Source organism: Conger conger, chromosome 10 (genome assembly GCF_963514075.1).
Source record: "Conger conger chromosome 10, fConCon1.1, whole genome shotgun sequence".
Taxonomy (NCBI): Eukaryota; Metazoa; Chordata; class Actinopteri; order Anguilliformes; family Congridae; genus Conger; species Conger conger.
In genome coordinates, this window is record NC_083769.1 from 47,728,683 (window position 1) to 47,747,584 (window position 18,902).

General features: G+C 49.4%; 1 protein-coding gene across 9 annotated transcripts in view; it reads left to right on the forward strand.

The window, feature by feature from the left end:
* arhgef10lb (Rho guanine nucleotide exchange factor (GEF) 10-like b) overlaps positions 1-18,902 on the forward strand; it is a 131,079-nt gene that overhangs the window by 94,182 nt on the left and 17,995 nt on the right. For all 9 annotated transcript variants that reach the window (XM_061257622.1, XM_061257626.1, XM_061257625.1 and 6 more), the window contains 3 exons: positions 9,829-9,915; positions 15,938-16,149; positions 17,867-18,024. In XM_061257622.1, the coding sequence (XP_061113606.1) occupies positions 9,829-9,915; positions 15,938-16,149; positions 17,867-18,024 (457 nt within the window). The remainder of the gene's footprint in view (positions 1-9,828; positions 9,916-15,937; positions 16,150-17,866; positions 18,025-18,902) is intronic.

Consider the following 18,902-nt stretch of genomic DNA (forward strand, 5'->3'; position numbering starts at 1 on the left):
ATGCGTGGTGTCTTGGGAGAAGAAACTGCACACTGCAATTTCTGGAGATGCGAAATGACTCTCACGTAATTCTGCCACCCTCCAGTGTGACGTTGGGGGAGTGTGTGTGTGTGTGTGTGTGTGTGTGTGGGGGCCGGGTGTGTAAACTGCTTGATAACCAGTGTGTATGCCTGCAGTCGTGTCACAAGCAGGAATTATACTGTACCACGCAGAGCCTGCACACTTACTGATTACTTCCATAAGTTCCATAGACTTACTGTACCCCCCGGCTCCGTCCTCCATTTCGGCTCCGTCCTCCATTCCGGATCGGTCCTCCATTTTGGCTCTATCCCCGTTGCTCCGCTCACTCAAACGAACTGGACGGCTGCTCTCGTTATTCATAAGCATTTCTTGTGGGCAGATTTGATTTGGACATTGGCGTGACGCTTCTTTCCTCTGTAGTTGTATTTTTCCTGCAAATATGCGAGAATTTGCCTGATCGTAATGGCTTGTGTACGGTGTGTATCCCTTGGCAGACTTTTGCATTATGAATTCATAACGTTTGCAAATATAATTTGTGCAGTTTTCCCTGAAATGTCTGCTAAATATATTATCCTTCATATGGGAGACGGGCACTGCAGATGTTTCCGTGACCTGCCCTCTATTACCGCAAATTGTGTTGACAGTGAAGCAAGTCGAGTGGGATTGTGAGACTGACAATACTACTAATACTACTACTACTACAAATAATAATAATAATAAAATCCATGTGTATTTTTAGATACGGTATTTCTGCAAGCTAACCGGCCATTTAAAAACAGTTTGTGTGATGCATTTCATATGCGTAGAATAGCATACACTATTCTGTCTAAAAATGGCATTTAGCAGTGTGGCAGAATAAGTGTGAATAGGAGTAATCTGAAGGTGCACATTGTGCATTGTGATTAGCGCTGGGCTTGTTCTTTCATACCCCTTCAGCTGCTTACAGAATCTCAATGAAGAGCGCTCTCCTGCCTCCTGCAGCCTTGTGCCAGCTTTCACTCACTTCCACTCGCTGATTTCACAGAGCAAGAAAGAACCGTCAACACTGCTGGTCCAGTCAGCCAGCAGTGATCTGGCCTCCCGGGGAATTATCAGGCTATCCCACAATGCAGTACAGTAGGTCTTCTTTGGGGGGGGTTTATGATAATGGGGGAATAATAATAATAAGAGAAATATAAACAGAATAAACAATATTTGAGGCGCTAGAAAATAATTCCCTGAAACATGCAAATGACAACAAACTGTATGCAGTGCAACAAAACCGCAACCGATAACAGTAAACGAAAATCCAGCCCTGTTTTTATTTATATATTTTTCTGCAGCGCGCTTGTGAGAGGGGAATAAAAATGATTGCCCTTTCTGTCTGAAATGTCACTCCGGTCGGTCCATAGTGGTGCCATTTTACGCCCCTCTCCCGCCCGCACTAATCCGGGCTGTTTACCTCCCGCTAATCCGAGTCAGCCCTGCAATGCCAAGCACACAACCGATGGGAACGTGTCCCTGCAGGAAAACGTTCAGTGCTAAACCAGCTCTCACTCAGTCCATTTGATCCCACTCTCGCCAGTTGAGTTGATTTAACACTGAACATGTTACTGTGTGGATGCCTCAAACTTTTCCCCACTGATCCCCTCCAACTCCTCCCCAACACCCCAGCCTGAAAAGCCTTCTCTCGTCTGTTCCACACCCACTGAAAGGAGCTCTCTCTAACCAAATGACAGGCATTGGGAGTACTTAAGATAATATATGCTTTATTGAACCACCGTGGGGTAATGTGTCCTCTGCATTGGATCCACCCTAGTCACTTAGGAGCAGAGGGCAGTGCAGTGCAGTGCAGTGCAGTGCCCAGGGACCAACTCCAGTTCTGAGGCCAGTGCCTTGGTCAAGGGCAACGGCAGGAGCCACACTTAACCTGACACGCTTGTCTTTTGAGTGTGAAGGAAAGGTTGCCTTTTTTTGTAACTTTGTGTAACTTCTTCTTTATGTGTAAAGAAAATAATGCAGGTGTGGCATCACCCTCCCCTCCCCTCAGAACCGCTCTGTGAAGCTCAGCTCTGATTGGACCGAAGTCTCGTCCCACCATCTGTCCGTTATCGTGTTCGGGTGTTTTAGCGTAACGTATCTCTGGGCCTTGCTGATGAAGCAAACCACATCGGTCTTTACATTACACGTTACATTACATTATCATCACTCAGCAGACTCTTGTTTTATCCAGAGCGACGTGCAATAAAGTGCGAATCAGAACCGGGGACAGGTGCGCTGAGAGCCCCAGAGGGGGAAGTACAGCGCTCGGAGGGATCGCGTAGATAAAACCCAACCCCTGAAGAGCGAACCGACGTTAGCGAACGATCGCGCCCCCGTCTCCGCGCTCTCGCCATTGGCTACCGCCGCTTCAAAGGCAGCCGGCGCTTTGATGGGGGAAAACAGCGCTGTTGAGAGCCCCAGCGAGCTGGGACGCAGCGGGAAGCGGCCGTTTATTTCATTACGTCGTGTGTGTGATGGTTACCACGGCGTCCGCCGTGTTCTGACTCTGCTTCCCATACGGGGGGTTAAAAGGGAAATCTTTAAACAAAAAATAAATAAAATAAAATAAATAATCAATCAGTCGGCGGCACGGATGGTGCAGTGGGTAGCACTGCCGCCTCACAGCAAGGAGGTCCTGGGTTCGAATCCCCGTCGGCCGGGGCCTCTCTGTGTGGAGTTTGCATGTTCTCCCCATGTCTGCGTGGGTTTCCTCCGGGTACTCCGGTTTCCTCCCACAGTCCAAAGACATGCAGGTTAGGCTGATTGGAGAGTCTAAATTGCCCGTAGGTATGAGTGTGTGAGTGAATGGTGTGTGTGCCCTGTGATGGACTGGTGACCCGTCCAGGGTGTATTCCTGCCTTTCGCCCAATGTATGCTGGGATAGGCTCCAGCCCCCCTGCGACCCTGTTCAGGATAAGCGGGTTCAGATAATGGATGGATGGATGGAAATAATCAATCAATCGATCGATTTGTATAGCGCTTTTTACAAAGGGCCTTTTGTCACAAAGCAGCTTTACAGAGAAACCGGTCCCCAAGAGTACGCCTAGGGCAGGGGTCAGCAACCCTGGTCCTGGAGAGCCGCAGGGTGTGCTGGGTTTTTGTTTTCGCCTTAATACCAGCAACTGATTCAGACCCGAGAAACCAGGTGAGGCGAGTTAACTGTGTAATCCACTGCTTTAATCGATCAATTAAGTGCTGAGTAACGACAAAAGCCAGCACACCCTGCGGCTCTCCAGGACCAGGGTTGCCGACCCCTGGCCTAGGGCAACAGGGCCATGGAAAAACTCCCTGGCAACAGGACGAAACCTTGAGCAGAACCTGACGCAGTAGGGGAACCCATCTGCCGCTGGCTGACACCGGTTTGTAGAAACGGTGGTTTTAAACAGACAACCAGATTAAATAAAAGTACATAAATGTCCAATGATAAAGTTGAAGAAAGTAATAATAGCGATAACGATAGTGTTAATAAAGGCTGCCTGGACGGTGGGATGCACGTGGGGATGTTGTGCGAACAGAGCTTGCCGCGTTGACTGGCACGGCAGGGACGCAGTGCGGCATCGTTGAGCGGCATCGTTGAGCGGCATCGTTGAGCGGCATCGCTGAGCGACGTGACTTCGGCTCCTGTGGCGAGGCCGGCTCAGATCGCGGCATGGCCTAATGCACGTTTCCCGCCCCGAGGCGTAAACAGTGCGCCGAGGGTCCCGTGGCCTGACAACATCATTTCTATGCGGATAACGCACAGTTGTGACGGAGCTCCCGTCTCAGACTAACACGGTTTACATCGTGTAGCGTGGCGGTTGTGGTTGTGGTAAATGGCTGGGACACCCAAGGTCGGTGGTTCTAATCCCGGTGTAGCAAGCAAGGCCCTTAACCCTGCATTGCTCCAGGGGAGGATTGTCTCCTGCTTAGTCTAATCAACTGTACGTCACTCTGGATGCGAGCGTCTGCCAAATGCCAGTAATGTAACATTACATGACATTACATTTTGCTGACGCTTTCATCCAAAGCGACTGACTGTTGATTAGACTTAGCAGGAGATTATCCACCCCTGGAGCAATGCAGGATGCAGATCTTATTGTAGCTACACCGGGGATTGAACCACTGACCTTGCGGGTCCCAGTCATGCACCTTAAGCACTACGTTACAGGGCACCATTACCTCTTGGACTCCTCAGGGTGGTGGTGCCATAAAATATTCGTCGGTGTAGTAATCCTCAAACATCTGCAAAACCAAGATATTTAATTAAATTTCCCTTCCTCCTTCTCACCTGGAGATCCTCCCGTCAGAAGGCAGCAGCAGGCCAGGCCAGGAGGTCCACAGTCAGAGACGGGCAGTGGAAATGTATTTCCTCTGCCTCCGAGAGGCAGGCTGTAATCTCATCTCCTGTGAGTTCACCTCTCCTCCTGGTCTGGACGTGAGCGAGTGTGAACTGGCCTTCACGGTTATTGACTCTGGTCTGCTTCAGAACAGCGTTTTTCTGCGGTAACAGCGTTTTCGGCCGTTCCATGCGATGTTGCTGCACCGCTGAACGCTGTTTCTGGACACCTACACCTCCCGAGTTAGCGAGAGTGACAGTGGAGGTGCCTTTCTGTTCTTCAAGGATCACACTTTCAAAATGTCGGCCGAAACTGCAGTAATGTTCCAAGCAAAAAAGGTATTAATTTGATATTTCTGGTTAGGGGTATTTGTGCCTTTTCAGGCACTTTTCCTGCCTTTATGTCTGAGAGTGTACAGAGATGCCTTCAGGATAAAGACCGAACAAACAGGCGTGAATGCCACAAGGTCACATGGTCAGGAGAAACAGGAACTCACTCACAGAAAATCCCACTTGCCATTATGCAGAGATTAAGGGCAATTAAGGGCTGACTGGAGAGCCTATTGGGGCAAGGGTGTAATTGAATATTAATTGATTCATTGAATTAGGTCTTCCACCCTGCCTGCCCCTGCACGACACTGTTTCCTGTCCCGAACACCTTCTTTTGTCTCTGGCACTTTGCTGTGGTTCATTTAATGTACTTAAATGCTCGTTCACGTCATTCTGTTCTTGTTTTATAACAGTGAATTAATGTTCAATATGGTCCTTGACAAAGCATAATTTTGAGTCAGCGATTCTCGCCCTCAGTGTCTCTCTTGGGACGGTACGCCCCCCCCCTCCCTTCCCCACTTATGTTTAAATCGTGAGTCACTCTGGGTAGGAGCATCTGCTACTGTAAACGCCCGGGGAGGTAAAGTACAAAAGGAGCCCTTGAGCCGCCATTTTGTGCCTGTGGTGTTGCGTTAGCGCTGTTGAAGTGATGTTACACTGTAGCGTGCCGCGCAGCCCAGGGGAGCCGCAATGGAGTCGGGCTGAGCGCACCTGCATGTCGAGCGGAGAGCGGAGGTCTCGCAGCGATTCATTAAAACCGCCAAAAAACAGGCGGAAAACCTGTGAACCCCGCCGACCGAGTTCCCTCCAAACCCGCTGGGCTTCCGTTTCCGAACGCGTCGAACCACGGGCCGTCGCTTCATTACCAAATGACAAAATATGTCGTTTTTTTTCTTTCGCTGTGAAGGTGGGGTGAGTTTGAGAGAGAGAGGGAGAGGGCGAGAGAGGGAGACGCGAGAGACAGGTTTGAAGGAGCGAGAGCAAGAAAGGAAGAGACGGAGAGGGAAGAAACGAAACCTTGAGAACTCTTGAGAGAGTGAGAGAGAGAAGAGAGAAGGGCGAGAGGCGTTCGCCGTGCGGGTCGGGAGAGGAGTGGCGGCGCGGGGGGGGGGGCGTGGGGGTGGGGCGCTCTCTCTCGCCGGACAGATGGGCCGGTATAATGATCTGGCGGCTGTCATTTCCGCGACTGTTTGTGTTTACGCTCTCCCCGCGGCAGACGGGGAGGCGCCGGGTGACCACGGCGATAAATTACGGGTGATTGATGCTCGCTTTGCGCCGGGGCAACGTTAAAAGACACTCCGCCACCCGACGCCGCCGCCAAGCAGCTGTCCGTCTGTAGTTGTCCGCCTGACAAACGGCACTCCTCCAAAAACATCCTGTCGCCACCCCCTGCGCGGTGGGACAGACGCCGGGGGCAGGAGCTGCGGAAGGTTCTGGGGAAAAGGGGTCGGACACCCGCCGTTTTCCGTTGACGAAGGCGCTAGCTCTCCTGTGCACCTGTCTGCAGGTGGAGCCCTCTGTCTGTCATCCCTCCACTGTGTTTATCACCTCCCCAATGTCTCCTCTGTCCTGTCACGGGCCCCCCCCTTTTGGGGGTCCCCCCGTGATCCGGGTAAGAGGGGTATCGGAGGGGGAAGCTCCGGCAGTTTCGCTCATTCACTGAAACCCTCACAGTCATAGCAGACGCTCTTATCCAGAGTGACGTACAATAAAGTGCAAATCAAACCCAGGGACGAGTGCGTTGAGGAGCGTAGAGGAAGGTATAGTTCCGAGACCTTGAGTGATTCCCACAATCCTCGCTGCTGTTCCTTACTGTTTCTGTCTCCCTGGGGAGCTGGGCTGTTTCTGGGGAGGGGGGAGAGTGGCAGGGGGGGAGTTAGGGGGGGGGGGGGAATTCTCTTCTAGAACATTCCATCCCTAGGTGCTGGTACAGACATGGCAGCAATGAAGTTGTCTGTTTATGCAGTTCTACCTGGAGGGGGAGGCTGGGGAGGGTCAGGCATATTTGGGAGCTGGGGGGCGGTGCTGTTCCAGTTTTCACTTCCAGCTCACTTGTGGTGCTCTGTCTTGTGAACGTGGCTTCGGTGGGAATAAGCTGTGCTTTAACAGGGAGTTCACAGAGCTTTGTGATTCATGCGCTAACGTTAGCGCCGCTGACATCAGCCCCCGAAGGCAGCGATTGGCCCTGAGCATCGTGGGTAACAAGCTCCGCATAACTCCAAACCCGTTCATCACAACAACAACAGCTCTGCTAATCTGATGTCATCGCTCCCGTTGAAAGTATCAACATTATAAGCTGTTTTGAAACCGCTACTTTTCTCATTCTCAGAGCAGTGGAAAAACCTGAAACGGGACACACACACACACACACACACACACACACACGCACACGCACACGCACATGCACACGCACACACACACACACACACACACACACACACACATATTACATCATGTGAGTGAATATACACTAAGACAGACTAAGATTTGCACCATTGGATAGATACTGCTACCCAGAGAACTGAGCTGTTAATGCATTCTTTAAGGGGTTAGCTTGTTCATTATACTTTAGGCGAATGTTCAAATGAATACTTTAAGAAATGCCTGAGTGTCCTCTTTTGTGTCAAACATTTTGGAATGCACTGTGAAAATTTATGCATGTAAAATTTTAATTACCAATTGCCTATTATCTCATCCCAGTTGTCGTGTTTAATAAAGGCGTGTAGTACTATCCTTCTTTCAGAGGAATTGTCAAAATAATGTTATACAGCACACTACGTGAAATGTGAAATATGAAACATGAAAAGCCCTCTGGTTTTATTAATCACCGAACATTAGTTACAGCCTCTTTGTTTTAGCGCTACCTTTGCCTCGCAACCAGACTGAGCAAACGCAAACAATCTGGAGCTGACAAAACGAGCGCTTACAGATGTAAAAGAGTAATCAAATCAACGCCAGGCCCGCTCAGCTCATTAATCGTGTAACGGTCAGACGGAGCGAGTGGACCGGCGTCGCGCTGCGTAGCCGCAGGGCGGAGAGCGACCGATGTGTTTTTCCCCACGCCGGGCAAACAAGCTCCCGGTGAAGTGTGAGCTCGGCATCGTCGAGCGGGAAGGCCGGTTCAAGGGCCATCAATTTTTGGCACTAACGCTGCACTTCTGAGCGCTTGTGTGTGTGCTGCGTACGGCGTCGGGACCGGGCCTGGGCCCGTGGAACAGAACACGAGCCGTGCTGTCAGAAGCACAATTTCACATATTTTCTGGAATATTGATTTAAGGAGATTGGTGTCAGATGGGCGGTGGGGAGGGGGCGGGCGCATATTCAATAGACATAATGGCAAGTCCATCAACACATCATTGTGTGATGGTAAAGTCGTACGCCTGTTAGTGAGGGGGGGGGGGTAAGGCTACTCCTCTTGTGATTTGGTCCTTGGCTGAGCCAATTATTTCACTGACATGACTGCTGAATTTTAAGTGGTCCAGATGTCAGGGAATATCGCACAGGCTGTAATCTGATAGGTCGGCACTTGGGCTGACAGATTTAGATAAGTAATGTGAATACGCCTGCAATAGGGAAACAATGTTTTCAATTGTTATAATTGTAAAAAAAAAAAAAACGAAACAATTTTGATAACATATATGTGCACTGAAAATCTTTCAGTGTTTTCAAGAAGTGTCCTCTTGTCTCTGAATAACCCCTTGGTGCAAATCCAGTCGGGTATTGAATTTTGAAGCAGAATAATTTTCCTGGCTGATGAAGGCCCTGCAGCGGGAGACGAGCGTGCCTGTGAGAAGGCTCTGTCTCTTCCCGGGCTGACCAGAGTCCTTCTGCGGCCTGGGGGAGATTCTCTCATCGCACAGCTAGCGCCCAAATTCCCCTGCATTCCTGCCACTTCTCTTCAAGTAGAGTGTGTTTGCTCGTCAGCGTGATGCACCAGAAGAAAAAAAAAACGTGCAGCGTTCGCCTCTAACCGACTGGATGATCTCGTGTTTTTGGCAAATAATCTCTTGACGAGCCTGGTGCCAGAGCAGGCTGCCAACATCAAACACAATGGCTTGTGACGATTCATGATGGTGCGTTTCATCCCCAAGGTCCTTCTTACAGAATGACAGTGTTGTTCTGGTCAGTATAAAATAAGCGTGGCTGTCCGTGATAACACATGATCCGGACTGCTTTTATGTGAGGAGGTAATTGTCTAGCTTTTTGTTTACTTAAGGCCATTTTTTTATTTACAAGCGGTAATATTCTCAGTCAGTTTACTTACAGTAAATAAGGTTCTGCCAAGCCTGCTTTCTGTTTTATCAGTAACCCTCAGTGCTTAATGTTAGAAATGGCTCATTACCACTGCCCTCTCCCCCCGGGCAGACCGTACCTGGCCGTCTACCTGACAGAGATCCAGCAGCTAGCCTTATAGCCCATACAGCAGGAGCATTAGCACAGCTAGCATTATAGCCCATACAGCAGGTGCATTAGCACAGCTAGCATTATAGCCCATACAGCAGGTGCATTAGCACAGCTAGCCTTATAGCCCATACAGCAGGTACATTAGCACAGCTAGCCTTATAGCCCATACAGCCGGTCCATTAGCACAGCTAGCCTTATAGCCCATACAGCAGGTACATTAGCACAGCTAGCGTTATAGCCCATACAGCAGGTCCATTAGCACAGCTAGCCTTATAGCCCATACAGCAGGTACATTAGCACAGCTAGCCTTATAGCCCATACAGCCGGTGCATTAGCACAGCTAGCCTTATAGCCCATACAGCCGGTACATTAGCAGAGCTAGCATTATAGCCCATACAGCAGGTACATTAGCACAGCTAGCGTTATAGCCCATACAGCAGGTACATTAGCACAGCTAGCATTATAGCTCATACAGCCGGTGCATTAGCACAGCTAGCGTTATAGCCCATACAGCAGGTCCATTAGCACAGCTAGCCTTATAGCCCATACAGCAGGTACATTAGCACAGCTAGCCTTATAGCCCATACAGCAGGTACATTAGCACAGCTAGCATTATAGCCCATACAGCCGGTACATTAGCAGAGCTAGCATTATAGCCCATACAGCAGGTACATTAGCGTTGGAAATGCAAGATGACGCCAGTGGTTAATTGAATGTTTTGTTTTGCCCCTGTTTAGCTGGAAGCCGCGCTGCACAACCCGGTCCAGTGCGCTCTCCTCGGCTTCTCGGCTGCCAGCACGTCCCTGCCCCAAGGCTACCTGTGGGTAAGTCGCGCACGCAAAGCATTCTGGGAGGAGCGGAATCCATTGCCCTGGCTGGCTGACTCTTGTCTACTGGCGCCGTGCTGGCGGGTGTTTATGATGCATGATGGACCACGGGGTTGGGGGGAGAGACGGCTCGACGCGGGGGGTTCTTCCGACGAGCGGGGAAAATTGTTCTGTGAGACGCGGGGAACGCCGTTGCCCCGGAATTCTCCGGAAATTCTGACGGATTAATGGAAGGAGAAAGCAATGTCTGTTGAAGTCCTGCTGTTCACGTGATATAAATGGGTTTTCTTCTTCCGTCTTTTTAGCAACAGAATGCATAGTCTCGGCATGCACATAAATAGGGTAGCCTGTTGCCTCGTGGTTAAGGTGTACGAATGGGACCCGGCACGTTGGTGGTTCGAGCCCCGGTGTAGCCACAGTAAGTATCTGCACAGCTGTTGGGCCCTTGACCGCACATTGCTCCAGGGGGGATTGTCCCCTGCTTAGTCTAATCAACTGTAAGTCGGATTTGGCTAAAAGCATCAACTAAACCAAAATCTTTTCTTAATTTGTCACTTTAGCCTCTTCTACTTCTGCAAATAAACTGAGACAATAGGTCAAGTATATTCCTCACCTCGATCTACCTGAAGTCTCACTGCTGGTCATTTTGCGTATGATCTATGCAGAGACGCCCGTGTGAACCCATCCGTGTTTATTTTGCGTATGATCTACGCAGAGACGCAGGTGTGAACCCATCCGTGTTTATTTTGCGTATGATCTATGCAGAGACGCCCGTGTGAACCCATCCGTGTTTATTTTGCGTATGATGTAGAGATGCAGGTGTGAACCCATCCGTGTTTATTTTGCGTATGATCTATGCAGAGACGCAGGTGTGAACCCATCCGTGTTTATTTTGCGTATGATCTATGCAGAGACGCAGGTGTGAACCCATCCGTGTTTATTTTGCGTATGATCTATGCAGAGACGCAGGTGTGAACCCGTCCGTGTCTTTCTATTGCCTGGCCTCTTCAAATGAGGTTGAATTCATCCTGCTAATTACGGGCCAAAAAATTGATTTTTTTTTTTATCAATGCAGTTTACTGCTCCATTTGCACGTCTCCGCTGAGTTTTTATTCCTGTGTGGGTCGCCAGCCGGAGGTCCGTCAGAACCACGCTTTCCTGCTTCTCAGAACCCAGCGCCTGGGCCACACTCAGCCCCATCAAAACATAGCAAAATATTATTTTCAACAGAAACGGTGGCGCGTCGAACATCCCGTTTCAAACTGTGGGTGGACTGACTGATGTAGGTACGGTTTGCTCCTACGGCGTCTGAGAAGGCGTTCTCCGGGCTTCAAAGCGTAGGCCTACGTCATTATTGATTCCGCCTGCACCCCCGACACACCCAGCAAACGGGAACAAACGCACCTCACAGCAGAACGTTGCGTCGAAGCGTATCGTTCAACGCGGAGAGACCGCGGCGAAACGTTTCCCCGATCTTGAACGTGCCCCAGCTCTTTTACGCACTGCGTATGGATTCACAGGCCGATGGAAATCAACAGGTCTCTCTAACCCGCACGCCGTCCTGATTGGCGCTTCCCCCTGTACTCAGTAATGCGTTTCCTCCGGGGGAAGATGCGGGGGAAAAACACAGCGGAGAATGGAGAAGAAAGGCTGTCCGTGTCTCTGGTGAGATACGAGTGTGGAGCCGTCCTGGGGTTCTGTAAATGAGTTATCATTGTGTGGCCTTTCCCATCAGGCATTGTCTGGATACTGCAATTGCACTGAGGCTGTGGAAGAACTGGGTCAGTTAGTGTGTGTGTGTGTGTGGGTATGTGTGTGTGTGTGTGTGTGTGGGTGTGTGTGTGTGTGCGCGTATGTATATGTGTGTGTGTGTGTGTATGTTTGTATGTGTGTGTGTGTGTGTGTATGTGTGTGTGTGTGTGTGTGTGTGTGTGTGTGTGTACCCACAAGTATTTGACTTGGGGTTGACTTGAGCCAGTTGGAGCCTGTGATGTGTTCGGGGATATGAGCAGTGAGGCGGGCCCATTCCCACTGTTCTCTCCTCCTGGAAGGCTGATGGAACACGCTGGAAAACCGTGGTGGCTGGTTGCCATGACAGCTGCGGATCTCCAAAAACTTTTTTCTTTGTGATTAACATTCGTATCTGCTCTTCTCCTGGTTTACTCAGAGGCAGCTGGTTCATGTTTCTGTGAAAGCACCGCTGACTGTATTTGTTTTGTGTGTTTCACATTAGATTATTTTCGTTGGAATAATGTGATATCTTTTTTTCATAAGTAAGAGATAATAATTGACAGCTAAGATGATGCTGCTTGTTGTGAATACGGACGGAGCAGCCACCATGAGTCACACTCAATTAAAAACAAATCGGCTAACGCTAGGAATCAAATGCTAATTTATTAGAATTTGCATGATTGTTAATTGTTCAGAACAGTCATGAAAGTACTTGCCCTCTCCCTGCTCACCAAACATTATTTAAAAAGCTTTGTTTTTTTACGTTGTGGGAAGTGGGAAAAAAAAAAGTTCATTGTGAACATGGTGTTCTTGCTATTGTTTGGGTCAAAAACATCTTTGAGAGCGTGCTTTGGACCAATTTACAATGTAGCCTGAATGTTGTAGTATGGGGGTGGTTTAAAAAAAAAGCAAAGAAAACCTAGCTGCGGTTTTGCTGAACACAAAGACCTTGTACAACCTTACACAAACAAAACGAGGTTGTGATGTTTTGTGCTAGTAAGGCTACTGGGATTTGCCTCAGGGCGGGCACTGAGGCTGGGCATTGTCCAGTATGGGTGGCCTATTTTGGGGTAACAGTCATCTGAATGCTAGAGCAGAACATTTAACCCAAATTTCAGTGAATGTCCAGGTGTACGTATGAATGATTAATTACTTTAATTCCATCATTTGTCCTTAAGAACCTCAGTTTGTACTTTTTCATTAAAAAAAAATGTTTGGCAAGCACAACCAATATCACAAATGAACAAAAATAGCACATTACATTTAGAGTAAAAGTTTATTCATTTATTTGATTTATTAACCACATTCATTTGCATATAACTGTTTGCAGAGACACAAACACATTGAGAAAAAGGTCAGGATGAGGTTAAAAAATTATCAAAAAATGAAATAAATAAATAAAACACGAACACAGTTGTGAGAAAATTCTCCCCAGTGGAATGGAGTGTGATGAAAAGCTTGTTTTGAAGGTTGACATAAATCTCACAGATATGAAGTGTAAGCGTGTGTGTCAGTGTGTGTGTCTGCATGTGTGTGCAGGGAGTGTGTCAACATGTGTGTAAGAGTGTGTGTCAGCATGTGTGTGTGTGTGTCTGCATGTGTGTGTGTGTGTGTCATCGTGTGTGTCAGGGAGTGTGTGTCAGTGTCTGTGTCAGGGAGTGTGTGTGTCAGTGTGTGTGTGTGTGTGTGTCAGTGTGTGTCAGCGCGTGTGTCAGTGTGTGTGTGTGTGTGTGTGTCAGTGTGTGTGTCAGGGAGTGTGTGTGTCAGTGTGTGTGTCAGGGAATGTGTGTGTCAGTGTGTGTGTCAGCGCGTGTGTCAGGGAGTGTGTGTGTGTGTCAGTGTGTGTGTCAGCGCGTGTGTGTGTGTCAGCGCGTGTGTGTGTGTGTCAGTGTGTGTGTGTGTGTGTGTGTCAGCGCGTGTGTGTGTGTCAGTGTGTGTGTCAGCGCGTGTGTGTCAGTGTGTGTGTGTGTGTGTCAGTGTGTGTGTGTGTGTCAGTGTGTGTGTGTGTGTCAGCGTGTGTGTGTGTGTCAGTGTGTGTCAGTGTGTCAGTGTGTGTGTGTGTGTCAGTGTGTGTCAGTGTGTGTGTGTGTGTCAGTGTGTGTGTGTGTGTGTGTGTGTGTGTGTGTGTGTGTCAGCGCGTGTGTCAGCGCGTGTGTCAGTGTGTGTGTGTGTGTGTGTGTGTGTGTGTGTGTGTGTCAGTGTGTGTGTGTGTGTGTGTGTGTGTGTGTGTGTGTGTGTCAGCGCGTGTGTCAGGGAGTTCAGTCTGCAGCAGATAATCAGTCTGAGCATCACTGCACGAGCCTCCGGTCATTTCACTGAATCATTTCTTAATCACGGCTCATGAGCTCGGCCCTGTTGTGTGGCTCTGAAAAGCCCTTCTCCGTCCATGCATTCAGCAGGTAGCGGTAGCAATAGCCTATATATAATGGCTGAGGAGCTGGGGCTTTTAACCTGTAGTTTGCAGGTTTGAATCTGGTTGTACCCTTGAGTCACATGCTTTGTCTCCATTACATTACATTACACTTATTTCGCTGATTTACACTTATTTACACTTTTATCCACAGTACAGTTGATTAGACTATGCAGGGGACAATCCCCCCCCTGGAGCAATGCAGGGTTAAGGGCCTTGCTCAAGGGCCCAACAGCTGCACTGATCTTATCGTGACTACACCAGGGCTTCAACCACCAACCTTCCACATCCCAGTAAAGCACCTTTTCCACTAGGCTTTCCATTCCACTACACGAATTAATTCAGCATACACAGTGTATCCAGTCTAGCTGTGTAAATGTACGCTGGGTAAAATGCAGCAAAGTTATGCAAGTCGCTCTGGTCAAAAGCATTGGCTACATGCCTGTAATGTAATGTAGTGTGAATGCAATGTGAGGGGCAAATACTACAGCGCTGCTCCATCATCCTGCCCTTAGCACCCACCGCTCACCCCACACACCCACACGAGGGCAGATCACTGCTGACCTCTGACCTCTCACTCTTTCAGGGAAGTGGGCTGTGTGCAGGTCCTCTGACTGGGGTTACATGTCTGTTTGTCTCATGTAGGCGTTTATCGGGATAAGCGTGCACGTGCGTGCCTGCGTTTGTGTGTGTGTGTGTGCGTGCGTGCGTTCGTGCGTGCGTGCGTGCGTGCGTTTGTGTGTGCGTGCGTGCAGTGCAGGCTTCCGTGTGTGTTGGGGGGGGTTACAGGGGGGTATTTCTGGCAGACACTGATTGGCAGATTGTGTTGGAGATTAACCATTTTGTTGCAGATTATGTTGGAGCCATTATTTAATGTAATTTTATTTTATGTAGGCCAATGCAAACCTATTTTGGCATTTGAAAAAAAAAAAAAAAAAGTTTGAAAAGCCCTCGGTAATGATCCCAATCTAGTGAATGATCCCAAATTATTTCAGTGATTGTAATAGATGGCAGTGCATGCTGGGTAATTCAGAAGCTGGTCCCTTGCCCTTTTGCAGCTGGGCTTGACTCAGTTGTTAATGACTCAGGCATTACATAAATCCTATCTTAATCATAACCCAAAAAATGAACTGAAATTGAAATTACACCTAACCTTTTAAACATTTTTTTTTCTTTCCGCTTCTTTGATGAAAATGATTGAGCATATGCAAGTCTGTCTGAAGTTAGAAATGGTACTTTGAAACCTGATACTAGTCATTTATTAATTTAGAGATGTTTTAAAGTTTGGGAAGGATGTATTCAACAGGGAGACTTTTAATTTTTTTTGCACTGGAAATGTGCATTTCTGACACTTTATAGTCTTAAGTGATGAGCATTTTGACATTTTAAAATTGTACTGGGTGCAAATCCCCAGATAGGAGGCTGTAAATCATAAATGAGCCAACGGCAGATTTGCCTGTGGTCATTTCCTGAAGCCCACTGTAGTGGAGTGTCTGTGAAGATGGTAAAGAAGAAAGATGGCAATCTCAACTACCAGCTCCTATTCCGCTTTAGCCTAGCCGTACGAGGACATGAGTGTGTGTAGGTGCACAGGTCAGACAGCTGTTCCTCTCTGAGAAATGCCAGAGAAAGCATTACATTTCAAGACACTGTGTCTGTGTGACGGTGAACAACTGCAAGATAAATTGCTTTTTTCCTCTGCATTAAGAGTATATTTCACCCAAATAAGCTTTTTATTTTGTACCTAACAATGCAAGGTATCCAACGACTCGTGCGAGGCCGATTTAACCTCCAGGCTGCGCCTCTCTCTCTCGTCGCTCCCCGATGCTGCCGGGTTAGCCGTGACCTTTGACCCTTTGACCCTTTTGTCCAATACAGGTGGCCAGTGGAGGCGAGGGGCAGGGGCAGGTGGACATCTTCTCCCTGAACCGGCCCACCCCCCGCCCTGTGAAGTCCTTCCAGGTGGCGGCCCCGGTGCTGTGCCTGGAGTACGTGACGGAGCCCGGCCCCGCGGAGGAGGCTGAGCGGGGGGTCAGAGACGGCCTGACACGGGTGGGCAACACCATCTGCGTGGGGCTGCACGACGGCAGGTGAGACGGAAAGGAGACGTACGACCTGCTCAAAACTCCGCTCCCGCCAGACGCGGTATTGCAGGGATCAGCAGCGCGCGGTCCGTGAGGACCCGCCAAAACGGCGGGATTTTATCCACCCCCCTCCCCCCCTTTACCTGGGAGTCGGGCGTTAAGACCGTCTGGCCCCAATCAGTAGCGCTAATTACCCAGGACCCCGGGAAAAAACCAGGGCTGGATTTGGATCGGAGGGCCAGAGTTGATGATCCCTGCAGTTTACACCGGTCTGGAACAGTAACTGTCGCTTCTGCTACACTTGTTTGCTTGTCGCTAAATTGCTTTGAAAAGGTGATTGCATAAAATGAACACAAGAATAAAAGGTCAAAACAAAAGCAGCAGCAAATGTCTAAAAAAAACCTCAAACAAGAGACTAACAGGTAAGTAATTCTGTCCTGCTTCTTGTAGTGTTGTGTATATTCATCTGTGTGGGACGGACGCCCAGACTGAATGCGTCCCAAGATGTCCATATTCCCAATACGTCGGTTATGAATGTTTAGCCCCTTTGCTCTGAACCCCACATCTGTTCTCAAAGAGGAAGTGTACCCATTCCCACGGAGGGCTGTCCTGTACCATCAAACAGCTACACAGGCTTTTAATCAAATAATAAACGCAATAGACGCACCTCACTGCCGTTTAGCCACAGTCCCGCAGTGGTAATACACTGAGTGAGTTGTGAATTGGATCAGTACATGTGGCCCTGTTGGACAGGACTTAAGACAAACAGCCTGTAAATATATATATTTTTTTTTTGTCAATTACGCTGTAATGTCTGTATCAGGGAAAGCGCGAGTGTAGCGGATATTTGGACGAAGGGGAATCAGAGCAATGACTCAGGGTTTCCTCAGCTCAGCGCACATGAAATACATCTCCAATCCGTGGCCGACCACCCGGGGGCCCTCAGGCGGGGAGAATGTGACTCCGCAAATCCGGGGCGAAACGTAATCAAAGTTAATATTTCATCCCGTCGGCCTTGATAGATCAGATCCACTTTACCTCGCTTTGCGTTCCGATTCTTCACATTCCCACGCGCGCTGCTATGAAGGGAATGCCTGTGCCGTCGGTCTCTGGGTGCTGTTAAACTCGGCGAGAGAGAGAGAGAGAGAGAGAGAGAGAGAGAGAGAGGGGGGGGGAATGCGCTTCCTACGCTCCGCATCGAGTCCTTCCCGGCTTCATCCGAGTGTGTGGCGTCAGCTGCGAGGATAGAAGTGGAAGGGACTCGAGCAAATGAGGAGAAACTGAGTGGACTGACACGGCAGAGCCTCCCTGAAGGAACGTTTGGAAGCGGCCATTTTGAGATGCGAGTTAGACTTCACTTTGATCCAGACGTGTTCAGAATTGTCAGGCCCCCGATCTCTCTTCCTTCCTCTTGTGTGGGCGGGCTGCTGCCTCGTGGCGAAGGTACATGACTGGGGCCCGGGAGGTCGGTGGTTCAATCTCTGGTGTAGCCACGATAAGATCAGTGCAGCTGTTGGGCCCTTGAGCAAGGCCCTCAACCCGACATTGCATTGCACTGCACTGTGACTGCCCACTACTCCTGAGTAAGGAGGATGGGTCAAATGCAGAGGACAGATTACCCCACAGGGCTCAATAAAGTATATCTTCTTCCCCTTCATCTTCCTCTTCCTCCTCCTCCTCCTCCCCCTCCTCCTCCTCCTCCTCCTCCTCCTCCTCCTCCCAGCATCCTGGTTTACGGCAGTGTGGACACAGCCGCTCAGTGCCTGCAGACGTTCAGCAGTCCGGACGGCTGTCCCATCCTGTGCCTGAAACACACGGCCCACTTCCTGTTCGCTGGGCTGAGAGACGGAGGGGTGCTGGTGTACGGTCGCAAGGATGGAGGTGAGCCGCCTGCCGTCTTCCACTGCCACCGCATCCACACAGCAATACAGGGCAGCACACAGCAGTACACAGCAGTACAGGGCAGCACACAGCAGTACACAGCAGTACAGGGCAGCACACAGCAGTACACAGCAGTACAGGGCAGCACACAGCAGTACACAACAGTACAGGGCAGCACACAGCAGTACACTGCAGTACAGGGCAGTAACCAGCAGTACACAGCAGTACAGGGCAGCACACAGCAGTACACAGCAGTACACAGCAGTACAGGGCAGCACACAGCAGTACACAGCAGTACAGGGCAGCACACAGCAGTACACAGCAGTACAGGGCAGCACACAGCAGTACACTGCAGTACAGGGCAGTAACCAGCAGTACACAGCAGTACAGGGCAGCACACAGCAGTACACAGCAGTACAGGGCAGCACACAACAGTACAGGGCAGCACACAGCAGTACACAGCAGTACAGGGCAGTAACCAGCGAATAATCTGCAGCAAAACCAGCCTGTAGCCTAGTGGCTAAGGTACATGACTGGGACCCGGAAGGTTGGTGGTTCAAGCCCCGGTGTAGCCGTGATAAGTTCTGCACAGCTGTTGGGCCCTTGAGCAAGGCCCTTAATCCCGCATTGCTCCAGGGCGGATTGCTCCCCTGCGTAGTTTAATCACTTTGGACAAAAGTATCAGCTAAATAACACATGTACTTGTCTATAATTACTGTTGTCCTGCTCCTTAAAAACAAGCTGAAAGCTTTATTGTACGTCGCTCTGGGTAAGGGCGTCTACCAAGCAACTATAATGTAAAGTAATGTAAATTCTAAATGAACTTTTTCCTGGATTTAGTAAATTCTTTTTAACCATACAAACAAGCCATACGTATA